We start from the raw sequence: 17,319 nt of genomic DNA, 5'->3' as shown, positions 1-17,319 counted from the left end.
AATCTTGTCTTCCACACCACCGTCTTGTACTGACAGCAAATATGAGTTGAACGATGTTAGTGCAAGACAAATATCCGATATTGTGAATAAAAAGCATGAAATCTGCGAATTGACTAACATGATTCCATCCACTTCATGGGCTCTACAAAAATAGATGAGCATTCAGGTGGCTCGTTTTCCACTTGGGTATGACTTCTCTTTTTCCACTTAAAACACTTCTGCCCACCTCCACGTTCATGGGGAACAACCATCTCCTCTGTAGCAACGATTCTTCGACATTTCTTGCAGCGGTACGTGACTTGAGGATTCAAATCAGATCGCAGATCAGACTGATTAGGTGCTTCCATTGCAGCTATTCATAACATGTAACCCAAAAGGGAACAAAAAAAAATGAACATAGAGCACAACCAGGTATTTTAAATGCATGGTCCGATAAAAACTAAAAACGAAAGCAGGCAGTAATCTTGTCAGGCAATATTCCAACACATTGAGATCTCACATATCCTCATAACATAAAAATTGCTCAGAACCTCACATAGAGAGGAAATACACGCAATCACCACTTCAGATTTACTAATTTCTGCAACCACATTCTTCGGTACTAATTAGTTCAAAGTAAAAGAGCCAAGAAGATCTCGTTATCCTAATCAAAATAGATACGAATGAAAAAATAACTACTCAAAAAGGGAGTGATTAGGTCCATAGTCACATGCATATCTATAGACATATCATTATCTAATTAGAACATCAAAAAGGAGCCATTAGACCCTCAATTATCTTATCTCAGAAACAATTCCCTCCACACAAAAACAATAAGGGATTTTACAAGTCAAATCTTTTAAGCAAACACAAAAGAAGCTTAGATGGGCACGAGAACAGAACAGAGCTCTAAATAAACATGGCAGGGCTGCTGTACTATCAGGGCTTTGGAGTCTGTCTGGCGGCGCTCTGTTGATAATGGTAAGAAAGGTGGGTTTTTTAGGATACATCATAAGTTAGTAAAATATTACTAAGACTTTTCTGATAAATCGAAGTACAACGAAGGGGAGTGTGATTTTGTGTGTACCTAATTTTCAGGAATTCGTTCTCGCCACAATCCGCATCAGCTGTGAAGATGAAGATTTGAGAAGGCAGCATGGAGAGGACAGAGAGTTCCTTGCAATATCGATTCTTAGTTTTCGCGTTCATTTCAAGAAACGGGTTACCGGATCCTGGGTCGGTTCGGGTTGCCTATTTGCTGTCCAATCCAAAGAAGAGATCCATAGGAATCCAAACAATGCTACAAAAAAACACTACTGCTTGCCCCAAGATCCTGCAAAATTAGGCCACTTGGTGGCCCATAGACTGTTCTATGGGCCGATAAATTCTTGGTGCCCAACCCCACAAAGTAGTCGTATTGTCAATGCCTCTAATTCCATCCAAGGCCCATCGCATTTTTTTTGTATCAAGCAATTATCTCTTGCAATTTGTGTCAAAGTTCATGCATCTGATAAACGGATTGTTAATGCAAATGGGAGGTCACAATTTTGACTCGCACATTGAAAATCTTGGGTTAGGTTTTCACTTCCGAGTAAGAATCGAACTGAGCGTGCACGCCTCGAGTCGAATCCGGATTAGTCTCACTGAAAGTAGGAATACCGGGTGCTCAAAGAAAAAGAAAATTTTTATGTATCAAGATTTACTTCTTGATGCCTATCTTTATCTTATGTATCATGCAACTGTAGGAACCTACCTTGTACGCGGATGGTTTTAGCATAAAAACTTTGTTGAGTGGTTCATGAAATTTTCTATTTTTCTGTCAATTCCAGTCTGATTAATCAAAGTTAAACTAAAGAACATTAGATAATTGGAGTATGGTCAAAGTATCTTTCTTCATCGACTTGAAAACTTCATTCGAAAGGACAAGGAACAAATAACATTTTCTCAATTAGTTGGGACGTTTTCATCGAGCAGCTAGCTTCTTGGTCATTGCAAGGGCAAAGAAGTAGAGGTAGTGATGTAGACCTTCCGACCTTGGGATCCCTAGAGAAGGCAATTAGAATATCTTATGGACATGTCAATAAGTAATGTTTCAATTAAAGCTGCTTTTCTTTTCTTGGTTTTTTCTTTGAGAAAGATTCAAGCTAGCTTGCTACCAATAACAAGAACCTATAAGTTTGATTGACTTTCATTTTCTTATTTTAAATCAGCTGGGGAGTGTAATTTTCTTTGGCTTAATTGGCAACCATGGTCATGTAAGAAGACAAATTGTGCTTCGTTACTTAGATACTTCTGCTGATATAGGCTTGCAAAATGTCTACAGCCAGATAGAATGGTTGAAAATTTGTCCTTAAGGTGGTTAATTGAGTGAGATCAACAATGAGAAAATGTCAACTTCGAGTTACCATTCTTCTTTGCAAATATATATTGTTACAATGCCATAGATGTAACAGGATGAGGTAATAGTTTTATGCGACTACGTCCAGTTATTGTACTTCTTATAATATTTGATAAACACAAAAAAAAAAATCACGCTTTTAATGTAAAAGAATTGCAAAATTTAGGCGCACAAAAAGAACATATATTTATACAAATACAACAACACCACCAGGGCGATTCCAGATGTGACGTTTCTGTTGAATTTTTGCCAAATAAACATGGCATTTAAAAAAATTTTGTGCGTTTTCTCTTGTAGGTTGTGATAACAACCGCTGTCGGTTTGCTCCTGCAAGGCAAGCCTTTCGCAATCAAATGACGATATAACAAACAATAAAGAGTGTTTGACCAGATTTCCAAACCCCTAAAAGTAAATCGAACAAGAGATAACTAGAAGATTGAATTCCAAACAAGAAATACATGATTTTAGAAAGAAAAAAGTAAAAAAAGAATGAAAGAAAATTCAATGAATAGAATATGTATCCTCATACTCAAAATTTTCAGAGGAAATGGTTATATGCCACATAAGATGTATCGATCAATAATTAAAAGCTATGTGTTAGTCAACCATAGTTTAATCCAACAATTCTACATGATGACCCTCTATTGTATACGTCTGTTACTTTGAAGAAGTTGCAATGGACTAGAATATTTAGGTTTTATCTGTTATTATTGGTGAAGAAAATGATGAGATACAGAATCTCTTTGCATCTTTCCCAACAAAAATTAGCCAACTGCACATAGAAGTTGAAGAACAAGATACCGAAAGGCACTCAGCACCCACCTAGCAAATTGAAGTGTGCCAAAAAAAAATGTAGGCACACCACACTGTTTCTAGCAATTTTGATGAAATTGTTATAAGTTGGGCGAGGAATGAGTTGAGTGGTAGAGGAGGAGGGAATGTAAGTGAGAGTTTCCGGATTCAGGATCTTCCGCTTACATTAAAACAATAAATAAATAAATAAAAATTATCATTTCTGTGAGCTTAGAACACCAAACATTTGATTTGTTTTAGTAATTTCCCTGATGAAAGTTTTCCAAGATGTTTTATGGATTCTTTTTTATTTGTATGTGGCATTTTTCTTGGTAAGTACAAGCATGCATCCGGAATATATGCAAATGCCTACACAAGTAATATCATTGGATAATTATGTGCTTAGTTTGTAGAACTTATAACTTGTTTTAGTTTGCTTCTTTATCCTTTTCCTCAGATCATTCACTAGAAGGGTTGGTTCAAATTGCTTTAAAAGAAATAAGAAAAGAAAAAGAAAACAAAAGATGCATGGAGGGTTTTTCACACAGTGCCTTTCCAAGGAGATTAATATTTTACTCATTTATGTTTTCAAGGCTGAGATATTCAGTTGTTTATGATGTAATGGAGCTATAATGCTCTTTATATAAGTCTACTCGTTTTTTTCACAGAAAATCTTTGAAATTTGATCAAAGGGAAAAAGAATTATTTATCAACATTTTCGCTTTTAAAGTAGAAAAGAAGTATTTACCAACATTTTTCTAACACCTACACCAAAAGCAGAAATGTTTATTCATGCTGCAATACACCTCCAAAATTTGCATTTACCAAGTCAGTGGTGAAATCTGATTAATGATATTCCATCTCTAAAATAAGGTCCCATTAGAAAAGTTCACCAAATATGTTGTTATAGCCTTCATTTTTAACGTAAAGTAATAGAATAATCATTTTTGAGATCAGGTCTATCCAAATTTTTGCCTTCATTTTAATGTAAAGTAGTAGAATAATCATATGCAAAAGGTCCACACTTGATTAGGTTGATAACATTTTGTTTATTTGTTATAGCAGTTGGTACGGCATTGTTTAAGATTCTGGATTTTTAAAGAATAATGCAATTAGAAAATTTTTTGAAAAAAAAGTACAAAATCAAAGGTATAAACAAGAAAAGATCATGATTCACGAGGTGCGTAACTGATTCCTCTTACTCAAATGATTAATTAGTACCTCAATTAATGTTTGACCTTTAAGCTCAATCAAAGAGCAGAAGAACAAGGAATGTATAAATAAAAGAATTAATCTTATATACACCGTTAGTATACACACTATCATCATTAGATATATGTCATATGTGCAGATTTTGAATTTGAAATCCAAAATTTATTCATGCGTCATCTATCCAATCAATTGCAATAGTATATACACTAACAGTGTATATAAAATTTACTCTAAATAAAATACAAAGTAATAATCATATATACAAGCTACTTTTTTATTGAGCAGACAAATTATTGTACTAAATCAAGGTCGAGAAAAATGGTTCTTGCACAAACATAACAATAATTACAGGTGGTAAACTCGGCCAACATCAAGATACTATATTAGGGTTCAACTCTTATAGCTATTTGTTGTAGTATTCTGTAATTTTTATTCCTTTTTTTTTCTTGTAATCTATTCCTTCCTCTGCAAAAGATTGAATTTGTAACTTGAGACAAAACAAATTTTGGACTCTTATTACAACCTACGGATCCTTCAAAGTTTCAAGAGGTTAATCCTCTTCTGCTCTTTCCAAAATCAGCTTCCTCCAACAACCAAAATCAGAGCTTTGCAACGGTGTCTAATAAAATACAATAGGGAAGTTGCATTGCATCTTGGTCCTTTGCTATTTAGTTTCATCTCAATTTGATATCTCCAAGACTTGTTTGGTAATTGGTTCTTCAATAATTGATTTGCAGGTTCTAAGGGATTACTTTCTCAAGCATATGCATGATACTAGTCGTTAATGCCGGGGACAAAAACAAGAATTGCGAGGGCACGATTGAAAAAATGATCAAAGTCAGAGGGATGAAAATGTAGTTTGGGCCACCACGAGGTCATAAAAGAAAAAAGAAATAAATATATCACTCGTCTTCTTAATTTCCCTTCATGTCAATCTCATAAAAAATCACAATCCTTGTATCAAAAATTTGCGCCTAAACAAAATCGGGGTCATGGCGTCATGGTAGTTGAAGTGGTTGATAAGTTGAAAATCAATGTCGAATAATTCTTTAATGCCCATATTAGAGTTGAAAACTTTTTAAATTACCTGATTGCGTAGCTAATTAATCCATCATTAGTGACTTTGGCACACCGATATGTGTGATTATTACGAAGACATATTTGTTTTCCTATTTTGTTGTTTAAAGAAAGTTAATATATTTTTAACAAATGGATGACACCAAAAGATGACTCTTCCTATCTACATAGTGTGTGCGTATGTATATATATATATATATATATATATATCTTACATATATAAAGAGGGAATTACTTGTGAACAGTGTCGATGGTCCGGTTATGTTGTGATTTTTGTGAACCTCAAGGGTGTTGTGGTCTTTTGGTGTTGGGTGGGAGCGATTTTGCTGGAAATTCACTATTCTCCACGTTTTGTTCTTGGACAGAAACAAGTTTGCAATTGAGGGTTATTTTATCTTTCGGCTGACTTAGTTGGTGGTGTTTTGGTCTTTGGCCTATCCCACCACTGATCGCAGCCACACGAATAGAGGCCCTGTTTGGAATCCAAATTTTTTGGCAAATTTATTTGTTACTAGTTTTTTAACAACTTTTAACAACTTTAGCTACAGGAACCCAAAAAAACTTATCAAATTTTTTAACTTACACACTTCAAAATATCTAATACACAACAAACTTCCTCTTTTCTTCTTCTTTCTCCCCCACCCCAATCCACCACACCTTCATCGCCGCCTACCTCCTCTGTCTCTGCTTCCGGCGCCGACCACCTATTTCGACGCCGGCCTTCTTTTTTTTGTTTTTCCTTCCTTTCTCCCTCTCCCTCTCCCCCTCCCCCTCTCCTTCCCTCCCCTCCCTGGCTACCCTCCCCCTTCCCCTAGCTGCGATCTGGTCACACGACTGGATTGGGCAAAGGGGGAGGGGGAAGGGGAGGAGAGTAGGAAAGGGGGAGGAGAGGGGGAGAGGGAGATGGAGAAGAAGGGGAGAGAAAAAGAAAAAAAAACCATGGCTGCTCTGCTGGTTCTCTGCTTCTGGAGGGAGAGGGGGAGGGTGAAGGGGAGCAGAGAGGGAGAAGAGGGGAAGAAAAAAAGAAAAAAAAAATTTGGGACCATGGCTGCTGGTTCTTCAACGAGGCAGAGGTGGCGGGGGAGGGAAGAGGGAAGGGGAAGGAAGAAGAAGAAGAATAAGAGAGGAAAGAAAAGAAAAAGGAAAGAAAGAAAAAGAAAAAGAAAGAGAAAAAGAAAGAAAAGAAAAAAAATAGTAGGACCATGGCTGCTAGGAAGGTAGAGGTAAGGGGGGAGGGGGAAGGAAGAAGAAGAAAGGAAAGAAAAAAAAAAGTTTTTCATCTTAAAAATTTTTTCCAAAAATTTCTACAGTATACTATAGTAAAATTTTAGACAAACTTCCAAAAAACTCAAGTTCCAAACGGGGCCAGAGTTCAAGGGAACCTTGCACTCTACTGCAAGCTATTGCCTGATTGTTTTTTGAGTTAAAATGGTAAGAGAGTCCTTCAGTTTTGCAAAAAAATAAAAAAATATAAAAGGATCCCCATGTAAACATTTTTTTTTTTTTTGCAAAAGGATAAACTTTCATCATTAAAAAAAATGCAATTTAAGAAATGGATTATAGTTTTTGAACTTTTACAGTAGGCTCAACTTTTTTCTTTTGAGCATGAAAAAATGATTTACTAAATATGTATTTTCTAACCTTAAACACGAGTTTATTATCCCATTTGTAGAATAGTTCCACCGGTTATTTCTTAGCATTTTATTCTAACCTATCCTTAAACACAAGTTGATTTGGAATTCATCACTTAAAGATTCCAACAATCTCTTGATTTTGAATACCACTTTTATTTAAAAAAAAGAGAAAAAGAGAAACTCACCTATTTTAGCACATGATTTAAGAACACAAAATAACCTATAATTTTGCAGCTTATGATACAGATTACCGAAAAAAAATCATCAACCAAGTAACAGAAAGAATCATCAAATAAGTAAGAATTATAAATCCAAAGAACCTAGAAAGTAGAAAAGAAAATTTTTAAACTCAAGAAATTGTTAGATATTGTGTGTATCTAAGCCATTGTCTTAGTGAAAATTCAAAGAATTTCTTCCATGCTCTTCGTACTCACCACATAAAGTGTTGCCTCCTATACAAATTATCAAAACCAAAATCATCAAAATCTCCACAAAAAAAAAAAAAAAACAAAGAGATAGACAGCCAAAAAAAGGGAAGAAAGAAAGAAAAATAAGAAAATATGTATATTCACTCTTGCAAGTTAAAGTTGCTCAATATTGAGAGTCCGTGGCACATTTTCAATAGATGATGTCCTGTCCAAAGAAACCATTATTGCTCTCTCCATTCTTGAACACTTTTAATCTATCAATCAAACAATCATCTAAATTGCAACAAAAAGAATAGGATCCAATATGAAATATTGATTAGGAGAAATGGTAGTATATATAAACCAAGGTCATGGTGGGCTAGAGTTGAATAAAAATTATGTGTCATGAATCTAGAACTATTAATGTAAAACAAAAAAGCCACTGAATATACAAAAAAGATTAATTCAATTTTACGTTGGTTTGAAAATATTTTTAAATATGTTTGAATGCTAATTCAAGTCTAGCAAACAAAAGAAAATGATAAACCCATTTTATAATTGTCTTTCTTTATTTCTTTCTTCTATCAGATTGTTAAATGTGAAGTACTAGCAAATAGAAATTGTCAAAAAAAAATGAAAATTGTCAAATTGCTTATCTTAGAGAAGTAACGTGACTAATAAGCAAGTCTACACATTACATGAATAGCCATATGCCTTTTAGTTCTACCTAATTTTAGGCATTACTTATTGATTAATGCTACATCAAGAATGTTAGATAATCATGCCTTTTAGTTCTACCTAATTTTAGGCATTACTCATCGATTAATGCTATATTAAGGATGTTAGATAACCTGATTGCAAGGTCATGTTTATCTGTGTAATTAGAAAAAAACACATACTCACACACATGATTACTATATCTAACAAAGAAAAAACATACAAACATAACAGCAAAATAACGAGTCTAAGCTATGTGTCTCACCATGACCTCAGGGCTGAAAAACTATATATATATTGCCATCCGTACTTAGAAATTGGTTGCACCGTTGGTTCCGTCCCTAAATTTTAACTCTTCTTCTCACCACCTAGTCTCATAGCCTAACATCATTATTAGAAGGCTCATTAAATTAAAAAGGAATTATAATTTGAAATTTTGGAGTATATCCAACAAAGCATTGGATGCCATTTAAATTAACTTTGTCAAGAATGGTAACTAGTTCGACATCTGGTAATGATAGTAAGAAGGAAAAAAGAAAAAAAAATTCTAAGACTCATTCTTGATGTAAGAATACCAAACTAGGGATTTCATTATAATGTGAAATCTGGTATTATAATTTAAAGGGACAGGGGAGGTTAGTGTACATTTTGAAGCTTCAAGAGTGCTTAATAAATTTGTTAGAAATTTCAGGAGAAATTTCTAAAATTATCTCATCATTTTACTAGAATTATAACCATCACCATTAATCTTCTATAAACTAATAGTGTATATACTTTCAATATTAAATACATGACATATAATTCGAATTTGAATTTGAACATCAAATTTTGCATATGTATCGAATATCTAATCGTAATAATGTATACACCGTCGATGTATATAAAATTTACTCATCTTTTAATAATGTATGTGAATATAAGTTGCGTAATGAAGACAATAATCTATTTTTCAATTCTTGAAAGCTATGAAGGAGTTTTAACTTTTAAAGCCGACCGTGGCTCACATGCCTAATGAGCAAGTTTGTTTATTTTTGGGGAGGAGGACTAGATTGCGTGGTAAAGCGAAAAGGATTATAAATAAAAAATTCTCGATTCAAAACTTTTCACTTATCAAAAAAAAAATTTCTTATTTTCTCACATCTTTTACCTCTTTTTTTCTTTTTCTTTTTCTTTTAACCTATCATCACCTTAATCGTGTGGCAATATTTTACATATGCAGCATAAATACATGAAACATAACTTGTATTCCAATTTGAAAACCTTCTTCCTTTTCTTTTACCCTCATAGATATGCACAGACTTAGAACCTATCACCTAAACAAATATTTGACAAGTCAAAATTGAAAAAAAAATTAATCTTTTGTCAAGAATTCATTTTTCTATTTTTGGATAAAAAGGCAACTCTAAAGCCTTTTAAGAAAAAGAGGAATGAAAATTTGAAAGTTAAACTAATGATCTCGTACTCTTTAATTATAATATCTCGACTAATCGAGTTGGGTTTAAGGGAGTGGAGACAATACAATTTTCTTGTGCCTTTTTTGTTCGATTATTATACGTATTATATTTTTTTTGTGTACATTATGTTATATAAATATACGTAAAAAATATTTTATTCACCTACATTGACTTTTTGCCCAGCCTGAATTCGTAACACAATAATTTATGAAAATAAAACAACCGCTCTGACCTTCCCCATCTATAAATTACCCTTTTCCCAACTCTCCACAAACTAACTACTTCTACGAAGTAGACTACAAATCCGTTGGATTTGTCTCTTCATATACACGTGGTATACTCTACTTTGGGTAGAAAATTCTGGGTTGAGTTTGTTGGTTTTGGATTCTTTTCTTTGTATTTTCATCGATTCTCTCAACTGGGTCATAAACATTCAAACAAAAAAGTTCATCGAAATGCTCCAATTCAAGATCATAAAGAAGAAAATGTGGATGTTTCCTTGCTGCTGATATATTATCTATTTTACCCCAAAACTCAGCCCCCCACAAATTTGTCTTCTTCTTTCTCCTAGATGGAAGTTATGATTTTAACATTGGACTCAGGTTCAGGCTCAACTACCAGCTGCCGCAGCTTCTCCCGAGTGCTTTCTCTCTGGTTTGCTCCTCCCACTCGCCCTCCTGGCCTTGATCCTTAGATATTAGTTTTAGTACGTCAATCACCCAAAAACACACACAAGAACACACAATTGTTGTAACTTTGTGTTGTTAGGAGGTGAAATCCAAAAGGGTTGGTGAATAGATGAGAAGTCGATGCTAGTGATATACAATTCTTCTTGTTGTAGAAGAAAAGATTGATATTTGTTCATTTTGTTGGAATTCCAAAAACTGAATCTTGGAATTTGATCAAAATAAGGCCTTGCTGTTGAAATCATATATTAGCACACACACTTGTTTGTGTAGTTTCTTGTGCGTTTCTTGAACCAAATAGCTCAAAGTTCTGGTTTTTTGAGGCAGAAATTATATATTTCACTAGCATATACGCCTATCTAGTGCTTGTGCTGGGAGTAGACTTTAGAGCATGAGCTTGTATTCTGAAGCTCCAGTTAAAAGAAGTACTATTGGTGAAGATTGTGGAAGGCAGTTTGATCAGTTTCCAGGAGATATAGGTGGGATTGGTGGGAATTTGGGAAGTAAGTCTATGTCGGGATCACAATCCTTGGTGTTGGATGGTGAGAGAGGGGAGTTAGTGAAGTCCTGTGGGAGAGTAGGGAAGAAAGGTGAGACATCGGAAGCTAAAACTATCGCAGCTTTGAAAAGCCACAGTGAGGCAGAAAGGCGGAGAAGAGAGAGGATTAACGCTCATCTGGCAACGCTTCGTGGCCTTGTCCCTCCTAATGAAAAGGTTAGCACCAGTTCTTTCGCGATATACTTTTGAATAATGTTCCAATTGGTCTTTAATTTATGATATTTTCGTTTGGTTTTGAAATAAGCAGCTTGGGTGATGTCTGCATTCCGTTAATATTACCATCAGAAGTTTAAGATTCTATTGTCAGATCTTTTTAGTTCATCTTTTCTCTGCTTAATATTCACAGATCGATGATATTGGTAGTTGATTCTGGTTCTTGATTGTTATCATCAGTTTGTTAAGATCATGAACTGATGGCGTCATATCTGAAGTTAATTTGCAGACTCTCGTAAATCTTAGTTTGGAAAATCTGACTTCTATGTGTGTATGTGCTTCCATTATGCCCCAATTCCAATCCATCATAGCATGACCTATCCAGTTTGAATACCATCTTCATTTGGTGTTTATTCTCTGCCATAATGTATAGGCAAGTACAGTCATACCTGTAATGTTTTGGTAACTGTTACAACATCCGCAAATACAGAGCAGAGAAAGTTGACTTTGATGAAACTAGTCGGTTAATCATGCTTCTCAGTTAGAAAAAATAATTATGATGATAACAGTCTTTAACCAGAATTTATAAATGTTAGACAGCGATGTTTGAGATTATGCAAGGTTGTGGCCAAAATTTATCTCCTTTTCTCAGATCTTTTTTAGAAAACGAATTGTGAAATTGTTAGCGCCTTGAACTACCAAGGGCTGTCTGGGAAGGGCCTTTCCTTAGCAGGAAGATAAGTTCTTATGTACAGCTTTTATAAGCTGTAGAAGTTCTCTAAATATTGTTGTGCCTAACTGAAAAATATATAGCGTTTTTTAATATCAAACTTTAAGTTAGGCAGCTGAGTATAAACAAGTATCTGATTGGTTGCTAGGGTGATATCAGCTGGTGTGACATAGTTTCTTGACTAATTTATTTTTGTATGGCTTGCATGCATCTACTTTGACTTCATAAAAGGATAGTTAAATGTATTATGGCAATAATTACTGAACATTGTCATCTTCACGGCTTCAAACCTATTGTCATGTACAAGCAGCTTTCACATTGTCTTTCATAGCTGAAAATTTTGACTTGATAAAGCCGCCTAACTTATTAATTACTTGTTTCATTCAATCATGTCCAGAGAAGTATGGAGCTATTACCTTGCTCTTGTTTACTGCTTCCAAATTTTGTCCATTTGTACAGCTTAGACTAGGTGAAAGACGGTAGATATTAGCTCATCAAATAAGCCAACTAATCAGCTTTTACCTGCTTGCTAATCTTATTTAATGCTCTGTATTTGTTTAATAAGACAAGTTGACTTTTGTAATTTTGAAACATGTGGTGAAATCACATATGTAAACAGGATATTTTCACTATTTCTTGGCTTAATTCTGAAAGAAAACCATAAACTAAAAATACACCGTAGAATTGGCTGAACACAGCAACCCAATATTTTTTGTACTATTGCCAGGGTCGCTATAACCACAAGATACTGAGCTAGATCTCTAATTCCCCCACCTATCGAGGACAAAAGTACCCTCTAGAAAAAAAAAATAAAATAAGAGAATCATATCAATGAAGGTTCTTTCTATTCTTAAGGATCTGGACCCTTCACTTGTAGTCTTGTGTGAATGAAGCTAGTAATGTTTTCAATGTCTATATTGTTGGATTTGGGTACCCTTGAATTGATAAGGATTGAGGATTTTGGTAGAGTTAATACATGAGAAAGATTAAGCTTTTTCAGAAAACACACCAGAACTCAATAAGCAAATCTCTTGTGCGCTCGATTTTGGCTGCTGAGATTGCAAGAATATTCCTTCTGGATATATACCAATCGAATAGAAGCACTAAATTTAAGAATGATCCGGTCCTTGTTAGTTTGTGATTGGCAGTGCTTGTATTCCATTTCTTAGTGTTCCTGCTAATTTGTCCCATCAAGTGTAGTTGTTTTGTATACAAAAGTATTTCTAGCTAAGGTCTGACTTAAATAGTTGGTTTGCAGATGGACAAGGCAACGCTACTGGCCGAAGTTATTAGCCAAGTGAAGCAACTGCAGAAAACAACAACACAAATTAGTCAAAGTTTCTGCATTCCACTGGACTCGGATGAAGTTAGAGTTGAGCAGCTTGATGAGATATCAGTAGAAGGAACTTTTAATTTCAAGGCATCTCTGTGCTGCGATTATAGGCCTGGCCTCCTGTCTGATTTGAAGAAGGCAATTGGATCTCTTCCTCTGACTTTGATGAGGTCAGAAATCTCGACCTTGGGAGGCCGCCTGATGAATGTATTATTCTTCACCAGCAGCAGAAGAGGGGACATTGGCAGTGCAGAGGATCGCAAACAGCTCGTGAACTCTGTCCACCAGGCTTTGAGTTCTATCTTGGATAAGTTTGCTGAATCGACAGACTGTTTGCCGCAAACAATGTACTCGAACAAGAGGCAAAGGGTTTCTTACTTTGTGTCTTCATGCTCATCATCGTGAAAGTTATAATGCTGCTGTGATATTATTACTATTACTGTTAAGCTCATGCTAGCATATGTTGGCCTGATGCTCTATACATACAAGTATACCTTGAGGACCTTTTTTAGCCTTAAGATGTATGTCTATCAGTAGTATAATGCTGGTCTGTTATATACAACACCAGCACCTTAGTGTGTGAGATCCAGCTCAATTGGAAGAGAAAAGAAACGGAAGGAAATAATTTGAGATAAATGTAAAAGAGGACAGGATGAAGAAGAGTTGCTTTTGCTGCTAAGTGTATGATGTAAATACCAATTGCTAATGGAAGTTTACTATAATGGTTTGCACTAAACCTCCTGTATTTAGCTTTCCATCAAACCCTGAATTTATTTTATCATTAATTTGCCTCTGAAGACTGATAATTAACAATCATGATTAACTTCTCCATTTGAGAATATGGATGAAAGAAAGAAACATATCTTTCCTGCACAAGAGGATTGCTTGAACCAATTTGCTTCTGTTCTTTTCTCCATTTTCTTCTCCATGCTAATGCGCAGCACTTCCTTGTTCAACTGCCTGTGCACTGAAAAGAAAAATCAATTTGTTCCACCGAAAGAAGTGTGAAATTTTAACTAAAAAAAATAGTAAAATGCTAAACAATCTGTGGTTTTGCAACCAAATTCATAATACAGGCTACAAGTACTCTCTGTAATAAAATATTTTATTAAGAAATAAACTAAAGGAAAATCATAGCCGTGTCTAAGTTTCAAGAAATATTGCATATTAGATACTTATATTTAGCCACCAACTAATTTCATCAAAGTTTCTTCAAAATAGGAGATTCATTGTAGTATGAAACAAATTTATTACATTGTCCATTTTATGAAAGACACTTGCTAGCATGACGCACCAGTGGTCTAGTGGTAGAATAGTACCCTGCCACGGTACAGACCCGGGTTCGATTCCCGGCTGGTGCATGTTCCTTTTGGGCTTCGGGCCTCTGGTTTATTTTTCTTCTTTGTCTCTGCTGGGTTATATTTCTACTCTCTTTTGCAAGAAACAAGGGGCTCCGAACCTACATTAATGATATTTACCCACATGAAGCACCAGTGGTCTAGTGGTAGAATAGTACCCTGCCACGGTACAGACCCGGGTTCGATTCCCGGCTGGTGCATGTCTTTTTGGGCTTCGGGCCTCTGGCTTGTTCTTCTTCTTTGTCTATGCTGGGTTATATTGCTACTCTCCTTTGCAAGAAACAAGGGGCTCCGAACCTACTGACATGAACTCTCACTACTTGGGTATGAGATCTGAATTTGATACCTTTGACCTATGAGTCATCATCCTTCTCTCATATTGTTTTTAGAGCTTTTATACAAATCCTGATTTACTAAAATAGTTCGGTTATCAGGAATTTCCAAGAAAATAAATTCTGCAAATGCACCCTCAAATATTTGATTTATGAAGAGGGAGGAATTATGGGTTATTCACACCTCGTATTTGTTTTATTTGAGTACACCAAATAATACTTTTCGGATTTCAATAAGAATCATTAAAATTTAAAAGTGTTCCTCATAACAAATAAACGAAATTGAGCCATTTCTATACATCATAGCCCTAATCGCACTCCTTTCTTTCTTTCTTTATTCTTTCTTTTTACTAGATTTTTCATTCTAAAATGTATAGAAATTTCACAGCTTTAAAATTTAAAGTCCTAAAGCATTTGATGAATTGGATGGTACGAGAGAAAAGAATATAAATGAGAGGTCCCGAACTCCCGAATTTAGACTTCCTGCTTACACTTAAAAAAATATATCCTAAGGCACTCTTGTGGGGGAAAAGGGATCAACCCCTAGATGGTTGCCACTCGCCATGCATGGAGGTATGAGACGAGCCATTGGGTTTGTTTAGATAGAGTATTATTTAAAATATTATTTAGAATAATTACTGTATCACTTTTTATGATGTGATGTATGCGAGATAAAAAGATGATTGAAAATATAAAAAGGTAGGTTGAGAAATGTATTTATAATACAAGTAAAATATTTTTTGAGATAATTTGCTATCTAAACATACCCACTGTGGCTTTGAGAACGCAAGTACCCATATTAGAAACTCTCAGTTGGGTCATATAGCATTAACTTGGGAGGGCTAGCCTTTGATTTTCAAAGTCCAGGTCAAACACGAACTCTGGTTGATCATCTACTACAACTAATCCATTTGCATGAAAACTGAGAAGACATCTTTCACACTTTCCTCTTCTCTGTGCCAGTTTTGTGGATGTCTAATCTGAAGGGCTTTTCATGATTGTCATGTCTCTATTCCAACTTTCAAACTCTCCCAATTTCTCTTCCCTTTGTAACATTCGAAGTTTCTCTTCAACTGAGAATTATTAAAAAGTATGGAGCTACACGAGTAATTTCCAGTGCATTAGCACTTTCTTTATTTCTCTTTTTTTTTTTTCAAGTTCATTAACACGGTATGTAGAAGATAGTATATTCGTTCTTGCATGATAGTTTTAAACTTATGTCTTCCAATAAGGTTTTTTCCCCTTTCCTCAAAGATTAAATGCAGAATTTCAAGCTCACTAACATAGTATTTAGAAGATGAAATCTTTGTTCTTGCACGATAGTTCTAAACTTATTTCTTCGAACAAAGTAATTTACGGTTCTTTTTTTTTTTTTTTTGGGTTTATGAGATTTAATACATAAGTTGATTGCACTAATAGCATAACCAAGTACTAACATTTTCCCTTGTACGATAAAACGCAGTCCATGTACCCTATCTCTCCACCAACCATAACGATATCAACGCACTCAAAATTCTAGTAAACAAGGAATTTTCTAGCCACTACAATAGTTAAAGAATTTCAATGATTGAAATTTAAGAAATAATTGTATACACTAACAACAAATAGGAAAAATTCATAAAACATCATTTTCAATTGCAAAAGTGGCTCCTTCCATCCAATTAAAATTATACGCTCCATGTTGGTAATGCTAAGGTTAGTTGTGGAGGTTAAAGCGTAAGCCTCTAATCCAAACATGTCAACTTCGCCTAGAGTGTCTAGTGGAGGGTCCAATTTGAGTTCCTTTTTCATACGCTAGCATTGCGTTTTTCAGACCATACCATAGGTAGCTTTAAGGATCAAGGGCACCTGTGATTGCCATTTTGTAGCTCAGATTGAGCGACATCAAATTTTATTTTCGTTTTAACATTTGCAAATCCAAATATTGACCCTTTGGTCCAATTTAGGCCATCAATTGTTCCACGCGATTGCCAAAAAAAAACTGCTCCTCAGGTTTAGCACTACGTGTCAAAATTTTGGTGACATAACTTTAGATGTGAGACCAAATGAACTGCCAATGGAAAGATCTGTAGGGTTATCTGGCCACGCTGGAAATTTGTACAGTACAGCAGCATTTCCCCCCTACAGGGAAACTACTTGAAGATTGATATTGCAGTCCCTCAAAAGGGAAAAGAAAGGAATGATATAAAACTTTATAAACTATTTAATTATTAGTTCTTCACAACTTATATATGTGTACGTTTATATTTACGTATATGTGTACTGCAATACAATACAAAAATAATCTTGTCCTGAATTGTTTTTTTTTTTTTACCTAATTGATATCTTATAAAAAATGGATGAACAAGTTGGTTGAAGTAATTCCTCAATATAAATAAAACAGCAATTTCATTATTCTTCATCTTATTTTTTTTTTTATTTTCCTTTTTATCTCTTAGTGATCTCAACTGTCCCTTTATTTTATGGCTTTCCCTCTCTCAACTCCCTACCCAACGACC

The 17,319-nt window shown here is 34.8% G+C and overlaps 1 protein-coding gene, 1 long non-coding RNA gene and 2 other non-coding genes across 4 annotated transcripts; 3 read left to right on the top strand and 1 right to left on the bottom strand.

The window, feature by feature from the left end:
* LOC113758519 lies at positions 1 to 1,150 on the bottom strand. Its single transcript, XR_003466773.1, has 3 exons — positions 1,067 to 1,150; positions 119 to 352; positions 1 to 29 (listed from the first exon to the last, which is right to left on the bottom strand). It is a non-coding gene; the product is annotated as an uncharacterized LOC113758519 (long non-coding RNA).
* An 8,834-nt stretch (positions 1,151 to 9,984) lies between these two features.
* LOC113758518 (transcription factor bHLH30-like) lies at positions 9,985 to 13,857 on the top strand. Its single transcript, XM_027301334.1, has 2 exons — positions 9,985 to 11,071; positions 13,057 to 13,857. Exons 1-2 carry the CDS (start codon positions 10,748 to 10,750, stop codon positions 13,534 to 13,536), a joined length of 804 nt encoding a protein of 267 aa, XP_027157135.1. The 5' UTR covers positions 9,985 to 10,747; the 3' UTR covers positions 13,537 to 13,857.
* A 564-nt stretch (positions 13,858 to 14,421) lies between these two features.
* TRNAG-GCC lies at positions 14,422 to 14,492 on the top strand. The gene has a single exon. It is a non-coding gene; the product is annotated as a tRNA-Gly (tRNA).
* Positions 14,493 to 14,618: 126 nt separating this feature from the next.
* TRNAG-GCC lies at positions 14,619 to 14,689 on the top strand. Its single transcript has one exon. It is a non-coding gene; the product is annotated as a tRNA-Gly (tRNA).
* The last annotated feature ends 2,630 nt before the right edge of the window (positions 14,690 to 17,319 follow it).

This window comes from Coffea eugenioides, unplaced genomic scaffold (assembly GCF_003713205.1).
Source record: "Coffea eugenioides isolate CCC68of unplaced genomic scaffold, Ceug_1.0 ScVebR1_553;HRSCAF=1251, whole genome shotgun sequence".
Taxonomy (NCBI): Eukaryota; Viridiplantae; Streptophyta; class Magnoliopsida; order Gentianales; family Rubiaceae; genus Coffea; species Coffea eugenioides.
This window is presented reverse-complemented; position numbering and strand designations above follow the sequence as displayed.

Coding starts and splice junctions, on each gene's coding strand:
- LOC113758518 (XM_027301334.1), top strand. CDS start 10,748: ATGAGCTTGTATTCTGAAGCTCCAGTTAAAAGAAGTACTATTGGTGAA. Junction 11,072..13,056: donor TTGTCCCTCCTAATGAAAAG/GTTAGCACCAGT, acceptor GTTGGTTTGCAG/ATGGACAAGGCAACGCTACT.